Genomic DNA, 22,884 nt, shown 5'->3' with positions numbered 1-22,884 from the left:
TGAGAGAATCTCCATCATGAGTAGCATGGTAATTGAACAAGTTTATTCAATGTACTGTACAAGAACAGCAAGGTGGGTTTCTATGGCCTGAAAGCAGATGAAATGCTCAACTCTGCTAGTGTAGGAGACCTTTCAGTTGTAAGGTAAAGCGTGCCATTAAGTCAATTTCGACCTCTGGCGCCCACAGAGCCCTGTGGTTTCCTTTTCCTGGTAGAATACAGGAGAGGTTTACCCATTCCTCCTCCCTCACAGTGTGAGATGATGCCTTTCAGCATCTTCCTATATCGCTGCTGCCTGATATAGTACCAGCGGGGATTTGAACCAGCAACCTTCTGCTTGTTAGTCAAGCATTTCCCCGCTGTGCCACTTAAGGTAACCCTGTTGAAATCTTCTGGCCTTGGACAAGCTTAGTAGTCTCATCAACGTGATGTTCTGCTCAAAGATCTGTCTGACTGTAGTTTCAGTTCTCCTGAGCTCATTGTGAAGTGCTGTTATGGTGCCAACATGATGTCGGGGAAATCTGGTGGTGTGCAAAGGCATATACATGATAAAACAGGGAAAACTATTCCCTACATTCACTGTCTCAATCACCAACTGCACCTTGTAATAGTGTCTGCCTGCCCCATAGTACATCAGGTTGAGGACTTTTAAACATTCAGTAACCACTAAAATCAGAGGCCTCCGCCTGCTGGCGGTCAGGGGCCCTGCCGCACAGATGACTGGTTGTGAATGCCTTCTCGTGATGTTGGGATTCTGTTGATGTACCGGCCACGCCGCTGCTCAGCCTCTGCCCTCTTCTAGCTCCTTGACCTCCTGGCGGGGGTGGTGGTTAAGACTCCTAGACTTATGATCTTGGGGGACTTCAACCTTCCGGCCCTTGGCGGGGCATCGGTGTGTGCTCAGGAGTTCATGGCCTCCATGGCAACCATGGGCTTGTCGCAGGTAGTCTCAGGACCAACTCATGTGGGCGGACACAATATGGGGGATATAGCCATCTCTCCCTTGCAATGGTCTGATCACTTCCTGATCTATATGCAGATTACTGCTCCTCCTTGCCTCCACAGGGGTACTGTACTTTGATGGTCTGCCCCAGCGCCTTATGGATCCTGATAGTTTTTAGAGGGCTCTTGGGGATGTTCCCAGCAATCCGGTGGGCACCTTTCCAGCACAGCTCATTGAGGCCTGGGACATTGAGGCCACAAGGGCTCTGGATGAGATTGCCCCTGAGCGGGCTCGCAAGAATTGTGGATCCCAGCTTCCTTGGTTTACTCAGGAGCTTTGGAAAATGAAGTGCCTTAAGAGACACCTGGAACGCCACTGGAGGAAAACTAATGCCAAATCTGACCAAGTATGGCTACTCTTATCTTTGGGAGTATTCCGTGGCGATAAGGGTGGCGAAGTCCGCTCACTTCTCCACTCTTATTGCATCAGCTGACTCTCGTCTAGTGGCCTTATTCCGGATTACCCATACCCTGCTTGGGGATGCAGATCCAATGGAGGTTCCATCTGGCCACTGTGACATGTTTGCTAGATTCTTCGCTGATAAAGTCACTTGCCTTCGGTGGGAGTTGGGACTCCAATTGCACAGGATCTGATGAGATGATGGAGATTTCATCTTGTGAAGTCATTTGTGAGACTTTTGAGCATGCTGAGGCCGGGGACATGGACAGGATTCTCTATGGTACGGGTGTTGCAACCTGTAGCCTGGACCCTTGTCCCGCCTGGCTTATTAGAGTAGCTGGCAGGAATGTAAGATCCTGGCTTCAGGACTTGGTGAATTCTTCTCTTCATGAGGGGTCTGTGCCGGCAGCCTTAAAAAAAGGCTGTGGTGCATCCTCTTTTGAAGAAGACTTCTCTTGATCCTGAGGTCCTTGATAATTATAGACCAATCTCCAACCTTCCTTTCCTTGCAAAGGTTTTGGAGAAGGTTGTATGTGCCCAGCTTGAAAAAGCTCTGGGTAAAGCTGATTTTCTAGATCCTTGTCAGTCAGGTTTCAGGCCACAGCATGGCATGGGAACAGCACTGGTCGCTCTGGTTGATGATTTGTATCGTGACCTTGAGGAGGGTACCGCCCCTCTTTTGGTTCTTTTAGATCTTTCAGCAGCTTTTGATATCATCAACCATGGTATCCTTCTGGAGCACCTGCGCAAGATGGATATTGGGGGCACTGTTTTGCAGTGGTTCCATTCCTTCCTTAGTGGGCACTTTCTGTAGGTGTGCATTGGTGGCAAGTGCTCTGCCCTGTGGCTACTCCTTTGTGGGGTGCCTCAAGGGCTCAGTTCTCACACCCATTCTTTTTAACATCTACATGAAACCACTGGGGCAGGTCATCTGTCAATTTGGGGTGAGATTCCATCAATATGCCAATGATACTCAGTTGTATATTGCCACCCCAGGTCACTCCAGAGATGCCGTTTCTGTGCTTGCCCAGTGTCTGGAGGCTGTCGGGGTCTGGATGGGCCAAAACAAGCTCAGACTTAATCCCTCCAAAACTGAGCTGCTCTTGCTTACTCCTCGATCTAGCCAATTGCTGAGTCTGAGTCTCTCCCTGGATGGGGTTGCGCTGCCCTTTAAGTAGGTAGTCCACAACTTGGCGGTCCTCTTGGACTCACAGCTCCTGCTTAAGCAGCAGGTGGAGGCCGTGGCCAGAGGTGCCTTTGCCCAGCTTCGGCTGGTCTGCCTATCTCGACTAACAGGCCCTTGCAACAATAACTCATGCCCTCATCATCTCTCGTCTGGATTACTGTAATGTGCGCTACCTGGGGTTGCCTTTGAAGACTACCTGGAAGCTTCGGTTGGTCCAGAATGCGGCGACCCACCTGCTTATGAGCGCTAGGAGATATGATAGTGTGACACCTCTCTTGTGGTCGATGGACTGGTTTACCTATTTGCTTCCAGGTCCAATTCAACGTGCTAGTTCTCACTTTTAAAACCCTTTGGGTCTTAGCACCTGCTTACCTGCAGGACCGCCTCTCCCGGCCAGTCCTGTCCTATATTTTCAGATTGCCTTTCTTTCGGTCACCTGTCTCAGAGCGGTCCATAGTACTAGACAGGGTGGATTTGAATTAAATCAAATCAATTTAAGTCACGATTTAAATCACTAGTCAGTAAGACTAGGTTTAAATCATGGTTTTTTACATAAAGATTCATTCTTGCTGGTGTAATCTTAATATTTACAACCAGATGAAAGTTTCATTTTTGGTCCTCTTCTAGATAGAAATTGCCCAAAATAATCTTACAGAAACCTCTGGAAGAGCATGACATGGTGAATGGATTAATGGAATTCATTTACCAAAAAATTTAAACATTGCATATATACAGCCTCATGCTACATAATTAAAAACTAATCCTTATTTCATGATGAATACCTTTGGACTATAGTGTATCTTAAATAGGAAACTATCTTTAGATAGATTTTTTCCCCTCAAAAAGCTTTTTTTTAGAATCAGATTTAAATTTTTAAAAATCAGATTTTTTATTTTTTTTAAAAAAATCATTGATTTTTATCCACCCTGGTACTAGGGCATGTGGTAGGGCATGCTGCTGCCCCTTCACTTTGGAATTCTCTCTCCCCCCACCAGATTCCGTCTGCCTCCTCCCTTTCAGCCTTCAAAACCTTATTGAAGACATTTCTTTTCCGCCAGGCATTTGCCCTTTGATTTTCTGGGGGAGGTTATTTATTCCCCCCGCCCCGGCTAAATCTTGGATGCTGCTCTTGTTTGTACACAGCTCTGAGTCTTTGGATTGGGAGGTATATTAAATCTCTTACTAAATATAAATAAATAAATGAATGAATGAATGAATGAATGAATGAATGTAGAATTAATGGGTCTGCCCTCATTAAAAAAATTTAAGTTTTACAAATGATGTATACAATTTCACCTATCCATTTATATTACCATATGCAAACATATGCCCTCTTTTCCTATGGTGCATATCTTTTCTTTTGATATGTGTAAGTGGCCACACAACTTCACGAAGGGGACATTTTGATGTTCACCTGCCCCTTTTCTCAACTATATACATTCTCTTAATATCATGATAGGTTTCTTTTCCAGGTTTCAAAATCCTGCTCCCAGCTGACTTAAACAGGTGGAGGGGCTTTTCCATATGAGAAGTTGTTTCAGAGGCATGACAATGTTTCAGAGGGATGACAACATACAGCAGCCAACTCCATGCTTTTGGACCTTGCTCCTCCTAATTCCAGAACCCATTTCCCTGTGTGATCTTAATCCTCAAACCGACTCCCTGCTTTTCCTAATTTCAGATCTCACTTTATTCTCAGATGCTGATTCCAATTCCTAACCAAAAATACTGCGCGTAAAGAAGTGCTTTTTATCAGCTTCGGCTGATATACCAGCTGCATCCGTTTCTTGAGATGAACAACTTCAAAACGTTGGTACATATGCTGGTAACCTCCAGGCTGGATTACTAAAATGTGCTCTAAGTGGGGCTGCCCTTGTACGTAGTCCAGAAACTACAGTTGGTCCAGAATGCGGCAGCCAGGCTGGTCTCTGGGTCATCTAGGAGAGACCATATTACTCCTGTATTGAAGGAGTTACACTGGCTGCTGATATGCTTCCGGGCAAAATACAAAGTGTTGGTCATAACCTATAAAGCCCTAAACAACTTGGGCCCTGGGCATTTTAGAGAACATCTTCGTCATGAACCCCACCGCCCATTGAAATAATCAGGAGAGGTCCATCTGCATTTGTCACCGGCTCGTCTGGTGGCTACTCAGGGACCAGCCTTCTCTGTTGCTGCCCCAAGGCTATGGAATGCGCTCCCTAGTGAAATAAGAGCCTCCCCATCTCTGACAGCTTTTAAAAAGTCTTTAAAGATGCATCTGTTCTCCCAGGCTTTTGATTAGATTTATAGTTATAATATTTTTAATATTGGTTTTCAATTTTTTCAATGATTTTAATTGTTAATTGATTTGATGTTTTAAACATTTTAATTGTAAATCACCCATAAGTTTTGGGTGGTATATGAATATTTAAAATAAATGAATGAATGAAAGCAAGAAGAGTAATTGTTTATTTTCTAATAGCTGATGGGGAAAGTTTTTATAAGGCTCAATAATTTTAACTTTCAAATTAACGACATTTCCTACTCTGAAATTTGCTATGGGCAGATGTGTGCATGTATAAAAACATGTATACAAAAGAGAAAGCAGTGCTGATACTACCTCCTCTCTTGTTCACCCACACTAGGCACCATGGTGAGAAGGACTGGGCCCACAGTTTTGCCTACAGTGTGAGAGCAGCCACCTCTGCCCACTCACTTGCTCTCTGTCCCTTATCAGTGCAGTGTCAGTCATGGGAGGGACTAATAGCTGTTAACAGACTTCCTTCTAAGCTAGTGACTGCATCTTCTTACAGTGAGTCTTGATAAGACAATAAGGGAAGCAGTGGTCTTTTAAAGTATGTGTGGCTCATACCATTTATATTGTCCTGCTTGAACGAATCCCACATTTGTACATGGCACATACTTAGAAAAAGTCTCAGAAATGTCAAAAACTTGTGTGAAAATGTTATGTTTCTACTAGCCCTTATATGAAAAAGTGTGTTTAGGATTAAGACTTATGTAAGCTGACTACATCCTTGCCATGAACCTGCTACCCTAGTAAACTCCTTGCAATCTGTGCAGAAGCCACCAACATATGCAAATGATTGCACAATTATCTTTCCCAAAAGAGGACATACAAAAGAAATTTATTTTTTTGCTAAAACTTAATTGCTTAGGCTATTTCCAGATACAACTTTATTTACTGCCAACTCTGAAGTGCATAATAGAATAGCAGCATTTTCGAAGTTCATTGGAAGTGAACTGGGAGTTTTCTAAGAGAAAGCGACATGGAAGGCAGTGTTCCCTCTAACGGGGATTTCCAGCTGTTAACTACAACTCCCCGAATCCCCAGCTGCAAAGGCTTTTGCTTGGGGATTCTGGGAGTAGTAGTCAACAACATCTGGGTATCTCCTAACGGCTGCCAACCTCCCTTCTTTCCATTGGCTCCTGCCCTCTGGAGCATCCTACACATTTATCCCTTTGGTGGCAGCCCCCCTCTTCCTTCTGCTGCTTGTTCGAGGCAGCCAGGGAGCACCCTAAATTCAAGCCATGCAGCCTGGCTACGCGTAGGCGCAAGCGAGCCCCTCCTGCGTGTTCTCCACCTGCTGAATCCCCTGCGCTTCATAACGCTTTTAAAGGCTCTCTAGGGAACTACCGTAAGCAGCAGGAAGACGCATGACGATCCTCTCCACCACCCCCGAAGAGCCTCGGCTGATTCCTTCTCAGCACCCCCGCAACACGGCGCTGGCCACCAACACGTCGCCAGACGACCAAAGGCGGACACCACCACCATCATCGACACCCCCCCACACACACACAACCGCTGTCTCAGGGTCTCCGGCAGCAGCTTCGTAACTCCGGCGCCTTTCTGGAGCCTCACCTGTCGCCCCTCAGCCTGGCTTACACCGGCATCCACGGGGCGCCGTCGCCTCCGCCCTGCAGGAAAGACGCTCGGCCCGTCCACTCAGCGCCCTCGCTCCTCTCGCAGAGCCCCATAGCCTAGGCCGCCGCCCTCCCGCCTTCCTCCGCCGCTGCCTCCTCACCTGCTGCGCCCAACGTCGGGGCTGCACTCCTCTACCGGTTACAGTAAACTGCTGCTATACCAACCAGGCCCGTTCCGCAGGCAGCTCTCGCGAGGAACTGGCCAGGGCTATACGTGAAAGCTCGCGATAGTTTGCGGGAGAGGGGGCGAAGAGAGAAAAATGATGGGAGGAGGGCTCCGTGACTTACTGCAGGGGGAGGGCCGGTTGCTTGACACCCAAGACCACGCAGCCGCTCTGAGCTAGGCGGAAAGTAGAGAGGGACCTGTCCAGCGGCAACAGGTTCTTCCTCCTGGCGAGTCTGGAATGCGGGGGCTCCAGCTCCATCCTCGTCGTCTCACTCGGGCCCCTCCCAGCAGCAGCGTCGGCTTTGCACTCCAGACACAAATGAATCGTTGCTCCCAAGAGCCCAACAGGCCACCGGGAAGCATGAAGTGGGCGGGCTCATTCCTGTGCATTCTTCATTCCCCGCCCCCTTCCTTAAAGGGTGTACACCTCCCAGAGCCTTTGGATGGATAGGGTGGTATAGAAGTGTAAGAGAGAAAGAACCTTTAAGGGACAAGCTTCCGTCTGTATGGGCTTCACCCAGTTGTTGCTCTCGGGCAAAAGAGTCCCTCTCGTCTCCTACATAGGCGCTCTTGTGCTACTCCACACCAGACTCCGCAGCACTACCACCACCTGCTGGTTCTGTAACAATAACAGAATGTCAGCACAGTGAAAAAATGGGACTATGACTAAATGTGAACAAGACTAAACTAATGACAACGGGTACAGCACCCAGTCTCAGAATTGACAATGAAGACACTGAAGTGGTGGCTAGCTTCTGCCTTTTAGGATCAACTATCATCAGTAAAGGATCCAGCAGTCAAGAAATACTCCACAAACTAGCCCTTGGTAGAGTTGCGATGAAGGCCTTGGAAAGGATATTTAGATGCCGTGACGTGTCTACACCTACAAAGATTAGAATCCTTCGGACCATGGTTTTTCCCATGACACTCTATGGATGCAAAAGCTGGACTTTGAAGAAGCAAGATAGAAAAAAAACCATTGATGCTTTTTAACTTTGGTGCTAGAGAAGACTTTTGAGGATACCATGGACAGCCAGGAAAACAAACAAATGGATCCAGAATTTTCACTTGAGGCACAAATGACCAGGCTCAAACTATCATACTTCATGCGAAGGGAGAAACCAGCTCCCTTGAGAAGTCCATAACGCTGGGAAAAGTTGAAGGCAAGTGAAGAAGAGGACAACCAGCAGCAAGGTGGATGAACTCGATTACGACAACTATGAATGCACTTCTGAGAGACTTTAAAGGCCAAATTGAAGACCAGGGCCGTCCCTAGAGGGGTGTGGGGCTGGGGGCGAATCAACATCTGTGGGGCCTCCTTAACATTTCATATCATTACAGAATCATACTGATTGAGGACATACAGTGTAAATAGTGTGAGTGAGGTTTTTGGACATGTCCAACCAGCTTGGACATATAATGCATTTCTAAAGAAATAAAAATAAAAAGCACAACACAAGCTTCACAGTTGTCAGACCTTCTGGGTTGCAAACCAATTTGAGCATAGTGCATTCATAAATAAATAAATTAAATATTGTTCCAGATTTTATTTTATTTTTAATTTTCTGCCATGAAACAAGCCACTTCTAGGACTTTGGGGATGGGTTTTTTTTTTGAACCAACAATTTGTCCAATCCACTTCAATTTAGATATGCATATTCCTCCCACCCTGCCCTACATCTCTGCTCAATACCAAAGCCCTATGCCAAGTCATTCCAGGACAGGTGATCTAAAGGGTGGGGCAGAAAGGGGGTGTTTTACCCATTTACAGGTGAAACTCGGAAAATTAGAATATAGTGCAAAAGTCCATTAATTTCAGTAATGCAAATTAAAAGGTGAAACTGATATATGAGACAGACACATTACATGCAAAGCGAGATAAGTCAAGCCTTAATTTGTTATAATTGTGATGATCATGGTGTACAGCTCATGAAAACCCCAAATCCACAATCCCAGAAAATTAGAATATTACATGGAACCAAGAAGACAAGGATTGTAGAATAGAACAATATCGGACCTCTGAAAAGTATAAGCATACATATGTATTCAGTACTTGGTTTGGGCCCCTTTTGCAGCAGTTACTGCCTCAATGCAGCGTGGCATGGATGCTATCAGCCTGTGGCACTGATGAGGTGTTATGGAAGACCAGGATGCTTCATTAGCGGCCTTCAGCTCTTCTGCATTGTTTGGTCTCATGTCTCTCATCCTTCTCTTGGCAATGCCCCATAGATTCTCTATGGGGTCAGGTCAGGTGAATTTGCTGGCCAATCAAGCACAGTACACTGTATACTTTTCAGAGGTCCGATATTGTTCTATTCTTCAATCCTTGTCTTCTTGGTTCCATGTAATATTCTAATTTTCTGGGATTGTGGATTTGGGGTTTTCATGAGCTGTACGCCATGATCATCACAATTATAACAAATTAAGGCTTGACTTATCTCGCTTTGCATGTAATGCATCTGTCTCATATATCAGTTTCACCTTTTAATTTGCATTACTGAAATTAATGGACTTTTGCACAATATTCTAATTTTCCGAGTTTCACCTGTATATGAAGGTAAAGGGCGATTCTTCCATATGGAGGTGGAATGATGGTTTAAGGAGGGGGGGCTTCAGTTCTAGACATTTTTGTAATTTTCTGCTACGAAGCAAGCCACTTATAGGACTTTTTGGATGGGTTTTTTAAAATTAAAAAAAATTAAAAACCAACAATTTGTCCAACCCACTTCAGTTTAAGTATACACATTCCTCCCACCCTGCCCTACATCTCTGATCAATACCAAAGCCCTATGGCAAGCCAATCCCTAAATATTCAAGGCGGGGGGAGTAACCACAAAAAGGAAATAACATCATATTCCATTACTAAGCCTGGACTGGGGAAAAGGTCTGCAGAGAGCTCTGGTGCTGGACACTCTGCCTGGCTGGCTGGCTGCTTGCTTCTTTCCTGAGCTTCAGGCTTCAGGGAGGCCTGCAGAGAGGCCTCTCTGCAAGCCCTGCCCACCCGCCAAACAGCTGAGGGGGAGCTCTAGCGGCTTGCCTAGGAGCCTTTCAAGCTGCACACAGACACAAAAGATTGGCTCCGGCTGGGCTGCATGGGGGAAAGATAACTGGCTGGGACCTGGGGAGAGAGGAGGGCAGGCTGTACTGCAATGTGCCCAGAGTGGGGCCTCTGCCAGCACGAAGCTCGGGGCAATTGCCCCAGTTGCCCCGCCCTAATGACAGCCCTGTTGAAGACAGATCATCCTAGAGAGAATCTATCTATGTGGTCTCTAATAGTTGACACTGACTTGAGGGCACTCAATCAATCAGTCAATCAACCAACACCCTCTAGTGGCTGGATTGCTAAGAAGTTTCTGATCCTTGTGTTTTGTTTTGTTTTAAGTCACAGTAGTTGAAAAGCAGGTTATTCCAGTTTCGGTCATATTGTCATGTTCAACAAATCAGATATGGCTAATCAAGATAAGATGAGTAAGGATGGCAGACCATGGTGCCTGCATGTGTAAAATTCCACAGTTGAGCAGTCAGAATAAAACTGCAATTGTCAGAACAATTCTTTCTTCCCTGCTTCCTTTCATTCATATCCAGAGTTTTATCTGGAGTGAGGTAACACAGCAATGTTGCTGCATAATCTGCTTTCATAAACTCTAGCAAATAGCACCAACTGAAATACAGTCTTATGGTAATAAAACTGAGAACTGTGCTGTTTGGGAGCTTTAGTAGGCTTTTAGAATTAGCAAGTATCAGTAATTTCATAAGCAACCTTTCCACAAATATAGACTCATCTCCAGTTGGAGGGCTATTCCCAAAGTGGTAAATGATTGAAACTGAAGGCAGATTAGACAGAGGTGATGCTGGTAGGAAACAGCTGTGGTCTTGGGCAGTTAAGCCTCTCTGTGATTGATGGTATCTGTGTGAAGATCTTAGGGGTCCTCATGGATCTGGCCTTGCTTTAGAAGAAGCAGGTAAGCAGGTTGGAGCTGTTGCTCTTCCTCTGCCTCCTCCTCCTGTTACTGTTACAGATCTGGATCCCATATCTGAAAATACACACACACACCCCTTAGTTTGGTTGACACTCCTACAGATGTGTTTGGCATGGCTGACATGTGTCTGTAAGGAAATAGTCCAGGAATAAGACAATGAGACTATTCACATGACTGCTCAAAAGGAGGCTAAGTAAGCCCAGCCTGCTTTCGAGCGGTCATGAGAACATCCGGGAGCTGTGTGGCTCCTGGTGGTTAACCCGCTTAAATCCCCACCCCACTTAAATGAAGTTAGTGGAGCAAGCATGTCGCTAACCCTGTTTTGGTGAGCGTGTGTTGCCATGGCATGGCTCTGTGATGTGGCAACTCATGAGGAGAATTCCAACCAGAAGACTCCAACAAACCTCCTGGCCTCGGGGTTCTCCGCAGAATGCCTGGTGCATTCACGTGGAGCATTCTGGGACTATCAGGGAGCAAAGCATTTCACACACAATTTGGGGTTTTCATTGTGCGTTAAAGTGTAGCCCGCAGGGGCGTAACTACCATTAGGCAGGGGGAGGCAGTCGTCTTGGGGCCCCCACTGCCTTGAGGGGCCCCCCAGAGACACCTCACATGACTCCCCATTGCCCCCTGCCCAGCCCCAAGACCCTTCAGCCACTTGCCCTGTTTGCCCTCTCTCCTGCTTGTCGTCCTAATCAAAGCAGCAGGCAAGCTGCTTTTCTCCCTGCCTCTCAGCTGATCGGTGGGCGGGCGGGGCTTCCAGGGAGGCCTCCGTGTAGGCCTCAGTGAAGCCTGAATTCGAGTAGGCTGGCAAGCCCCAGGAAGAAGGCTGGCAGTCAGAGTGGCCACTACAGTTCTCTGCAGCAGACCCTCTTCCCAAGCCAGACAGCTCAGCCTTTGCCACGTAGAATGTGAATTCCTTTATGTGGTTACACCCCACCCCACCCGCTACAGGTAGGGATCTGCTTGCCATAGGGCTTTGATGGGGGGTGGGGAAACTGAGAAGTCTCTGAATATTTAATTTAAAACTGATTGGAAAATTTGCTGGCTTAAAAAAACCCTCTAAAAAGTCCTATAAGTGGCTTGTTTCATGGCAGGAAATTACAAAAACTTCTGGAACAAATTTATTTATGTATTAATTCATTAATTCATTCATTCATTCATAAATACACTTATGTTCAAGTTGTTTTGCAACCCAGGTCTGAGTGAGAACTGAGACATGAGTGAGAACTGTGACGCATGTGTTGTGCTTTTATATTTTTTCCCCTTAGGGTAAATCTGGCCAACATGTGAATGCAGCACCTCCATTCCAGAGGAGATGTGTGTTAAAGGGCTTTAAAAGCCTCTTGTGAAAAACCTCCTGGAATCAAACTTTACTGAATTTGTTCAGAATTCTGAGAAAACAAATATAGGCTCACCCTGCATGGTTTAAAGTCTCCTTTGCTAATCTGCAGCAAGGGGCCCATTTTAATAATTAGTGTTTCTAGTGTGTTCTAGGCATTAAAAGTAGCACAAATATATAGTATTCAATGTATATCACTATATATTGTGAAGTGTGTGTGTTCAGTGAAATGTATTTCTTGGCAGCATACTTATTTTGAAATATCAGACTTAAATCCTTGGAAGCCTGGGGTGTGTGGAGGCCCTGGACTTTGGGGGGGGGCATTTTAAAATCTCTTCTCAGGGCCCACTCCAACCTTGCTATGCCCCTGAGCGCATTCAGCTCCGCTCTTAGAGCTTTACTTCGAAAACGGAGCACAATGCAGAGAGCTTCACGATTGAAACGGGAGCTGCATCTGCTGTCCACAGAGCCACCACCGGGTATTACTTGCTGGCAGACTGGAAGTCGCTTAGATGAACTTCAAGCTCAAATCCTTGGTTTTGCAAATACACCATATGAAAAAGGAATTTTTGACTTGGAAATAGTTGTGTCTGAAAGGTATCCATTTGAGCCTCCAAAGATGCGCTTCCTGACTCCTTTTAAAAAAGGTTTTACTCCCATATAATTCTTCTCTTCTCATTTGCTCAATTTTGTACATCTGTTTTTTGTATGTTTTGAATGAGGACAGAAATGTGAGAATAAAAGCCCCCTGCTTACTGGGCAAAGAGGCACCTTTTTCTCTTTGTAAACCGCCCTGGGCCATTTTTGGAAGGGCGGTATAGAAATCGAATTATTATTAATTATTATTATTATTTAAAAATTTCTCAGTGGTGGGGGCCCATTTAAGAATCTTGTCTCAGGGCCCACTCCAACCTAGTTACGCCCCTGGTAGCCCGATTTATATCCAGGGTAAAAAAAATGCACTTTTTGTGTCAGTTTTCTGGGGCAACTTCAAAGCTGCAGTAAAGCCTTGCAGAAAATCCATGGTAAATCCTGGGAGAGCTCCAGCGTGCTTTCTAGATTACACCCTGCAACGGGGTCATGGCGGATCTCTGAAGTGTGCTTCCATACTTCCTGTGTTGAGACAGGGAGAGAGAGGAGCTTGCATGTTGCAAGGGAGACTGCTTAACCAAGCCTTGCAGTCTGAATTTAGGGGTACCAGAATACCCCACATTTAATTTCTTCTGTTAATCAGCAGACGTTCTCTTTTGTTTATAGCTTGCCTAATATGCAGGTAAAGATGCTTTGCATACAACAATTTAAAACAACAACATCGAACACCAAGTTCTTTCAAAACATTCTTTTCTCAGTTCCACATTATTCATACTTAATGTCCAGATAAAAATTAATAGAACCAGAAATCAGGACAAAAATCTGGTGACAATGAGAAGAAATCCCAAATATATCTGTTACAGCTAATATATATGGATGTAAAATGCCCAGGTGATGAACCCACGTCACTTGTTCCCTCTCCCTACTGAAAGATCTTCCCCACTGGCAGAGGTGCACCTATGTAATTTTGGAGCCTGGACCTAAAGGCCTTTGGAGGCCTCCCTCCCGCAAGTTAAGCATCACTTTTAACATGTAGGTTTTTGATGGCACAAACTACACCACCCAGGACAGAATAAAGAGGATTTGGGGGTCCACAGGGGGTGTGGAGACCCTGGACTTCGGCCCCAAAGTCCAGGGGTAAGAACACCTCTGCCCACTGGACACAATGAAGAGATAAAAACAGATGTGATCTACTTAAAGATCCCAGACCAACAAGATGGCCACAGCATTCAGGATTCCCCGCCAGCAATTATAACTTGGATGCCCATGCAGTCCTTTCTCGCAGGCTAAATCTAGCAGCTCCTGCAGTCTGTAGTGAACCATGTCCATCGGCCTTGTCATGACCCCAGATCCAAGATCCACCACTTGGGGGCTGAGGCAGACAGTTCAGGAGATGAGACCCAGACCTTGGGTGACTCTATGCCATGTGAATCTCCCACAGCAGGAGTACTGGGGGGAACCAGAGCCAGGACCCCCACCATAACCAAGGATATGGCCCCACCTTCATCATCTGACTCAGGAGTCCCTTAATGGTCTCCTAGCCCAGTTAGATCCCCCAGTGCCATTGAAGGCAGCAGACAATTAGAAAAGGTCCCTTTAAACAGCAGAGCTTCTCCAGGGCCAATCCACTCCATCTAATGGGCAGTTATAAAAGCCAACAGTCAGCTCCTGGCAACTTTGGGAGCAACATTCATCTCATGCGTGCCAGTTCTCTTGATCATGTGATTGGAGCTATCTGGGTCCTGCCCGCCTCTTCCCTTGGTGCTATCTGAGGTCTGTGTCCCTCCTGGATCCTGGTTCCAGCTCAGCCTGAAATAGGATATTGTCCCAATCCATCTTCTCTGCACGATGCACCTTTATATTCAAACGTGTCCTCAGCTGAGTTTCCTTACTGGATCACATCTATTATGATTAAGTGCAGGGAAAGTAGAGGTTGGCACAACAGATGGGCGATGCCATGCCATGTGAACTCCCAGGAAAGTGTGAGTAAACAAGATGTGACAACCCCAGACTAAACATCCAGTCTGGAAGTACCTAGAATTTCCAGAGTACCATAGGGCTCGTTCAATTCCATACTACCTTTTCCCTGTCATGTTGTTTAGTAGAACTTAACACATGATGAATTCCTTCCTTTTAGGCAGGTCAGTTCTTGCCAGACTGATTAATAAACTTCAGACTTTCTTATTCTGCCCTTGAAGATGGCTCAGGAAATTCAAATGATGTAGCATGTAGCTGCTCTTCTCCTAAGTGGTACACAGGAATCTGCCTTATATTGACTCAGACTCTTGGTCCATCCAGCTCAGTATTGTCTACACAGACTGGCTTCTCCAAGGATGCAGGCAGGAGTCTCTCTCAGCCCTATCTTGGAGATACCAGGGTGGGAACTTGGAACCTTCTGCATGCAAGCATGCAGGTGCTCTTCCAAGAGCAGCCCCATCCCCTAAGGAGAAGATCTTACAAGCTCACACGGAGTCACTCATTCAAATGCAAATCAGGGGGGATCCTGCTTAGCAAAGAGTCAATTAATGCTTGCTGCCACAAGACCAGCTCTCCAGTGCGGTAGGGAGGTGGACAAATATTTAACCTGTTGCTTGCATAACAGGTCAGTTGAAGGTCAACACAAAATATTTTTATGCCTGAAACAGGGTACCAAATGCCAGTCTCTTATCTACTGTGCCCTTACCTGGCACAGGGGCAGCGGTGGCAGCAATGTATGGCTCCGAGGCAGCAGGCAGGTAAATACCTGCATCTCCTCTTCCTCTCACACTGAATTTCAAAAGCAGGAGGGGAAGGAGAGCTGGTCTTGTGGTAGCAAGCATGGCTTGTCCCCTTAACTAAGCAGGGTTGCATATGAATGGGAGACTAGAAGTGTGAGCACAGTAAGATATTTCCCTCAGGGGATGGAGCCACTCTGGGAAGAGCAGAAGGTTCCAAGTTCCCTCCCTGACATCTCCAAGATAGGGCTGAGAGAGATTCCTGCCTGCAACCTTGGAGAAGCCACTGCCAGTCTGGGTAGACAATACTGAGCTAGATGGACCAATGTTCTGACTCAGTATATTGCAGCTTTCTATGTTCCTATGAAGCAGCAAACACTGCTGCCCCTAGAGTTGGGCTGCAACCTCTCCTCTCTTCAGAAGCGGTAATGGTAGCAGTGTGAATGGGTGAGGGTGGCTGGCTCATCAAAACTTTCTGTTCCTGCTTGACACAAGTAGGCTGTGTGGAGGAGCAACAGGCTAACTCTATCAGTCATCCCTTACCATTTGAGCCCCCCCGCCAGGAGTCGAAATTGACTTGACGGCACACTTTACCTTTACCCTGCAACAGTTCGGCTTAATCAGCATGCTCTGCTGTCTGCTTCATTGCTTATGCAGACTTTTTCAGTAATAGACCCAGTAGTAGTAGTAGTAGTAGTAGTAGATGTAGATCAGTAATAGACCCAGTAGACCCACTCTCCTTCTGGGAGTACTATTACCCTCTTCGCAGAAGAAGTTCGGGAAATAACTTCCTCACAGTTGTCATTCTGGAAAGACTGAACGTCTGAAAACTGGCTTATGCCCAAGTCCACATGGTCTGCTCTGCCTGGCAGCCAAGAGTGCAGTAGCCGAGTGCGTCCTTTGCATGCAGGGAGGCCCCAGCTTCAATCTCAGGCACCTCCAGACAAAAAATCAGGCAGCAGCAGACCCTGCCTGGGATGCTGGAGAGCTTGCAGCCATTCAGAGCTGACTAGGCACAAACCCATTCCCCACCCACCCAAGGTTTTCCTTGTGCTGCCAGCATTTCCAGTTAATGAAAATATATTGTGTGGTCATTCTTCTTCTTCTTCTTCTTCTTTTACTCAAATGCAATCGTTTCATTGTGCTAAATAAAGGGGAGAATGATGCCCATAAATAACAACAGAAAGACTAACAGTTTATGCTTTTCAACTACTGCTGTCCAAAGAGCTTTTGGTCCGTTTTATTTGACAATGCAAGACACAGATATAAAGCTGCATTTTTGTAAATTAGACATGAACATACAACAAAAGAATAAATAGAAAGTGCGTTTTTAGGTCTTAGTCCCACAAATTTACCTTCTCTAATCTCAGAACCCTGCTCGGAACCCATGGAATGCCAATGGATGCAATGCACTTCTCTCGAGAGTCAAGGATCTGTATTAGTGTATTGTCTGCAGGATCATGTCTGTTACACCAGTAAAAGTACAAGATGATATTCTGATTCTCAGTAAAAGCATTGCCATTGACTTTAACTGAGGCAGAATCCCCTTGTTGTCAAGATAGAATGAATTCCAGCTCACTATTTGTAAAACCACTTCTAGCTCAAAGCATGGTGAATGTATTTTGTCTCTACTATTTATTATTTATGAACTAACTTTTCCCAAATGCATGAGATGCAAATGCTTTAAAAGTGACATAGGGACATAGGGCTGCCAAATAGGATTAGACCTAAATAAGGTGTGTGCGGTCTTTCTTAGATGTGATATTAAACAGCATGAGGATCACCCACCCACCCAAACACAGCCACACATAAATCTTTTCATTTCATTGTGATTGTGTGTGTGTGTGTGTGTATTAATATCATTATCTATCAAAAGTGCACTTTTGTTATAATTGTGTTTGAAATAACATTCTGTGGTTATGAACCCCCAGGATAATAATGAGCTTTATCTCAAATATTTTACCACCTGTGTACTCAGTACTGAGTAAATTCTGGCAATTCACTAGACATGGCCACAACTGTGGTTAGACTGTTCATCATAACTTGTTTTTAAGTGTATTTTGCAGCCATGTTTATTCAGACGTAAGTCACACTGTATTCAAGGGGCTTACTACCAAGCAAGAATGCATAGGACTGCAGCTTCAGGCTATGATGATTCCATGCAGAAGTATGCAGATATCCTTTCTTGCAGTGAATGGGCCTTCCAGGGAAATGTGGTTAAGATCAGGGGTGTCAACAGGGGAAGTTAGTTTGGTGCGGAAAATGCTTGTAAAAGATCTGAACTCGCTTCCTGACTACAGTTCCCAGAGACCCATGGGAAGAACAAATAACTGTTAAACCAGATAAAGTCTGTCAAGTGGTGATGCCCATGTTCCCCATATGATCCCAATATTCATAAGAAATAAAGTGCTGATAATTTAATAGCAGGTCTTTGAGCCTATGACCTTAAATTATTTTACAAACTATATTCTGTGGTTATTAGAACAAACCAATCTTCCTACTTAGTTCCTTTGTGCACATTTACCCCTTTACCCAAGAACCCTAGTTCTCTTCAAAAAGCCCTTTGTTAGTTAATAGTACTTTCGTTGGTCTGAACACTGGGTTTCAGAAGTTCCCCAAAAGCATTCAGATAGATAGTGAGGCCATTCACACAGTCAAAAACTGTGTTCTGCCCAGGTTTGGGGACCTGTGCGCTCCCAATTTTCAGCTGTGTGGAAGCAAGGTAGGGAGAAAACCTGGGTAGAAGTGATTGTGTGGAAGCAAGGAAAGAGGCAAAGCTATCCAGGTTTTCTTCTCACCTTGCTTCCACGCAACCGAAAATTGGGAGCACACAAGGCTCCCAGACCTGGATAGAACATAGGTTTTGATTGTGTGAAAGACCTCACAGTTTGTCAAAGATAATGGTTTGCACTGGGGGCAATCTACAGGCCACATTTTTGAATGATTAGGGTCTTTTTGACACTTCTGGTACCCAGTAAGTGGCTCATCCTAACAAGTTGGGGTGTCGAATGGGAGGCTCAGTTGGAGCTGCCAGGAACGAGAGGCAGCTGCGCTTTGTTTGGTGCCACTCCCTGGCTCATTGCAAGACTTTTCTGTTCTGTATTTGTGGTTTATGGATTCTGGCCATAAATTCTCTGTTTACCTAGATTCTCAAATTAGGACCATGATGGTGCTTTGAGAGAGGAGCAATTGCAAATGAATGCTTTTAAGCCATCTAGCACACCATATTTCTCAGGGCTGATCTCAATTACCATGATCTAGATGAAAAGAATAATTCTAACCAGTCCTTCCGTGGCTGCTGCCACTTGCTTATCCTGACTGGCTGAAAAAAGCTGCCCTCTTCCAGTGGCCATCAGGTTCTGCAGCTTGGGAATAGTCTTGACATTCACACTGTGTGTAGTGAGGACAAATGAATGTCTGGACCAGTCTATGCTACTGCCTTTCCTAGCTGACGAGAAGGCAATCTACTTCTTTCTTTCAGCAAACAGAACAAGAGATAACTAGGGATTGTTCCTGGCACCTGTTTGCCCAACCAGAGGAGGGTTGTGCTTGCTACAACCAGTCCCTAGCTCCGATCAGATGTCTTGTTTGGGTTGGAGGTCAAGTTAAACAAAACTGGTAGCATCAGGAGACAAGCACCATGCATTCACTTATTAATATAATGTGTGAGTTAGCCCTTCATCACCTTATTTGGGCACATCCTTATATTAGCTGTCCATGTGCCTGTTCAGTAGTATAGCATCCAACAGGAAGTATAGGGAATTTACCTTTGGGAAGGCAAGTACTTTTCTTAACCACCACCCGACCCTTCCACCAGCAGGAAGCCAATGATGTAGTGTGTAGAGCAGGGCTGCACAGCTTTGGCTGTTCTGCAGATGTTGGACTACAACTCCCATAATCCCTGGCTACCAGCCACTGTGACTGGGGATGATGGGAGTTGTAGTCTAAAACCAGCAGGAGGGCCAAAGTTGTGCCGCCCTGGTGTAGAGTCCAGAGTGGCCTTGTAATTCTTATTGTCAGCTGTGTGGTCATTTGTGGAAATGGTGGGCCAGAGCCCCCACCACATATGGACTGTGGGTATAAAATGTATGGCCTAAGCAAACCCAATCCCCAACAAATAGTGTGATGCGGACGTGCTCTTAGATGTCATTGTCTTATAAATAATAAATAATAAAATGCCCTAATTGTTCACTAAGTATGCACCTAATTGGAAGGCATATGTGAAGATGGCTTTTTCACTGGGCCTTTGTTTTGAAGGTGATAGCCCTGTAACCTTTGTTCCAATCCCTTGGTTTCTTCTGCATTTTTGCTTGCAGGTGATCAGGGAGAACCTTCCAACTTCTGACCTCTTGGGGCTTAGCATCCTTTTTTTCTTTTATGATAGCCTTGATACCGCGTTCCACCATTGCTACTAACGCAAGGATGAACTTTTGCCTTTCTTCATCCTTAAGGAACTTCCCTAAGTCGTTCATAAACTGCGCTTCACCCACAGACTTCTTCCTGTAAGGAAAATGGAGGAAGTGGAGTTAAAAATAACCTCATTGCAGCCAAACCTTAAGTTCTATCGCTTTGTATGACCCACCCTACATAGAGCAAAGCTGTGGTATACATTGCTCTTCCGCTGTATTACTTGCCTGAACACTGAAATGCATCTGTGGTGTCTCACTAGGATTGGGTTGGGAGACCTGGACTCAAACCCTTGCTCAGCCACAAAGCTCAGCTGGTGAAACCGTGGGTTACTTTTAATCTCTGAGCTTAACCCACCTCATGCCATGGCATTATCATGATGCTAATATAGGGGCACACCAGTTTACCTGAGTAATGTACCTGAGCTCCTCAGAGAAAAAGTAGGATGAACATGTAATAATAACATTTTTTAAAAAAAATCTGTTAAGGATGTCTGTTAAAACACAGGAAAAAAAAGAAAGATTTTCACAATCTATTTGGGGGCTTATATTCAGTGTTTGGAGACTTTGCTTTTTAAACTGATGATGATGATGATTGATGATGTTCCTGTAAAGGTTCATCTATATGCTTCACTCTGCACACAGGTCCAAATTTGGTGTACAGATGTAAAAACTTCCAATATAACATTTGCAGTTATACCCAGATTTGAAACTTGGGCATGTGGCATGCACACACTCAAGCACATTCAATTCAAGTTAGAGTGAAGAAAACATTGGTGTCACTAAATGAAAATAAATAATATGCTGAATGAACCCTTATCATTACTCCCAGCATCAGAGGAAAAAAGTTTGAAGACTGAATAAGATTCTCTCAGTTATTCAAGAGTGCATCTGTCCATAGGTTTTGCACAACGAATTCCCACTGATGTAGAATAGAGGTAGGTTAGGGAAAACCTAACCTGACAGTAGTTTCTTGGATGGTTAATTAAAGAGAGAGGGGAATTACTTTGCACATGGTCAGAAGCACAGTTAATAGATGATGCGACTCCTGCACCTTTAATAGTTGTATAGAATTGCACATTTTTCTGAGAAAACCTGGTGAAATTCCTCATGGTAATACCAATTGTGGAACTGATCACGAACTGATCATGTGCAAGTTCCAAGTTAAGCTAAAGTGGAAAAACAAAGCTATCCAGTTTTCACGATATGATCTTGAGAATGTATCCACCATTTTCAAGGAGAACATCAGGAACCACTTTGAAGTTCTGAACTTTCATTGATAGGGAACCAGAGGAACTGTGGAATGAATCCAAAGAAGTTAAGGATGAATGTGAAAAGAAACTGCCAAAGACCAAGAAACAGAAGAAAGCAAAATCGATGTCAGAACAGACGGTGGAAATTGCCCAGAAGAGGAGAGAAGCCAAAGTCAAGAAAGATGAAGACCTCAGGAAAGAACTTAATAGGGAATTTCAGAAAGTTGTTAGCAAAGACCAGGAGCAATACTACAATGACATCTGTAAAGACCTTGAGGATGGAGACAGAAACAGAAAAATAAGGCAGGTTTTCCAAAAGATCTCTGAACTCAGAGGGAGGTTCCAACCTCAAATTGGTATATTAAGGGATGCCAAAGGACAGATTGTAACTGACTCAGAGAAGATCAAACACAGATGGAAAGAGTACACTGAAAATCTGTACAGTAGGGATGTCAATGTCCAAGATACTCTAGAACAGGGATTCTCAACGTGTGGGTCCCCAGATGTAATTGGACCAACTCCCATAATTTCCAACCAAAGGCCACTGGGGCTGGGGATTATGGGAGTTGAAGTCCAATAACATCTGGGGACCCACACGTTGAGAAACTCTGCATCTAGAAGATATTCCCTACTTACAAGAACCTTTAGTACGGGAAGATGAGGTTAGATCAGCACTCTGGTTATTACCAAGTTGGAAGGCTACAGGAACTGATGGAATAGCTACAGAAATATGACAGGCAACAGAAGAAGAATCATTCAAGGCTCTAACCAAACAATGCAAGCAAATTTGGAGAACAAAACAGTGGCCAACAGATTGGAAGAGTTCAGTCTACATTTCCATACCAAAGAAAGGAGACTTAACAGATTGCGCAAACCATCACACAATATCCTTACTTTCATATGCTAGCAAAATAATGCTCAGGATCATCCAATGCAGATTAGAGCCCTATGTGGAAAGGGAGATGCTAGATGTTCAAGCTGGTTTCAGAAAAGGCCGCGGAACAAGAGACATCATTGCTGATGCATGCTGGATAATTGAGAAAGCCAGAGAATACCAGAAAGAAGCCAATATGTGCTTTATTGACTACAGAAAAGCCTTCGATGTGTTGACCATGTCAAGTTGTGGAATATCCTTAGGAAAATGGGCATCCGAGAACATCTCATTGTTCTCATAAAAAACCTATACACAGGGCAGGAAGCCACAGTCCATATAGAACATGGTGAAACAGATTGGTTCCAGATTGGCAAAGGAGTAAGATAAGGCTGTATACTTTCTCCTTCTGTATTCAATGTATAGGCTGAACATATACTGAGAGAAGCTGGATTGGAAGAAGATGAACATGGTTTTAAAGTTCTAGGAAGAAACATCAATAACCTGCGCTACGCTGATGACACCACTAAGATAGCTGAGAATGCAGATGATCTGCAAGCACTAGTAATGAAAGTCAAGGAGCACAGTGAAAAAATGGGACTATGACTAAATGTGAACAAGACTAAACTAATGACAATAGGTACAGCACCCAGTCTCAGAACTAACAATGAAGACATGGACGTGGTGGCTAGCTTCTGCCTTTTAGGATCAACTGTCAACAGTAAAGGATCCAGCAGTCAAGAAATACTCCGCAGACTAGCCCTTGGCAGAGCTGCGATGAAGGCCTTGGAAAAGATATTTAGATGCCATGACATGTCTACACTTACAAAGATTAGAATCCTTCGGACCATGGTTTTTCCCATGACACTCTATGGACACAAAAGCTGGACTTTGAAGAAGCAAGATAGAAAAGGCATTGATGCTTTTGAACTTTGGTGCTGGAGAAGACTTTTGAGGATAACATGGACAGACAGGAAAACAAACAAATGAATCCTAGAACAAATCAATCCATAATTTTCACTTGAGGCACAAATGACCAGGCTCAAACTA

The 22,884-nt window shown here is 44.8% G+C and overlaps 1 protein-coding gene across 8 annotated transcripts in view; it reads right to left on the bottom strand.

Annotated features, from left to right (window-relative positions):
- BTBD10 (BTB domain containing 10) overlaps positions 1–7,059 on the bottom strand; it is a 45,241-nt gene extending 38,182 nt beyond the window's left edge. Inside the window, exon 1 of one of the 8 annotated variants that reach the window (XM_053271709.1) lies at positions 6,800–7,059. In XM_053271709.1, coding sequence (XP_053127684.1) covers positions 6,800–6,936 — 137 coding nt within the window. In that variant the 5' untranslated portion in view covers positions 6,937–7,059. The other 7 variants (XM_053271764.1, XM_053271725.1, XM_053271789.1 and 4 more) reach the window with 7 other exon arrangements.
- Positions 7,060–22,884: the final 15,825 nt, after the last annotated feature.

The sequence above is a fragment of the Hemicordylus capensis genome, chromosome 1 (genome assembly GCF_027244095.1).
Source record: "Hemicordylus capensis ecotype Gifberg chromosome 1, rHemCap1.1.pri, whole genome shotgun sequence".
Lineage (NCBI taxonomy): Eukaryota > Metazoa > Chordata > Lepidosauria > Squamata > Cordylidae > Hemicordylus > Hemicordylus capensis.
Note: the sequence above shows the minus strand (reverse complement) of the source record. Positions and strands in the feature narration are given on the sequence as shown.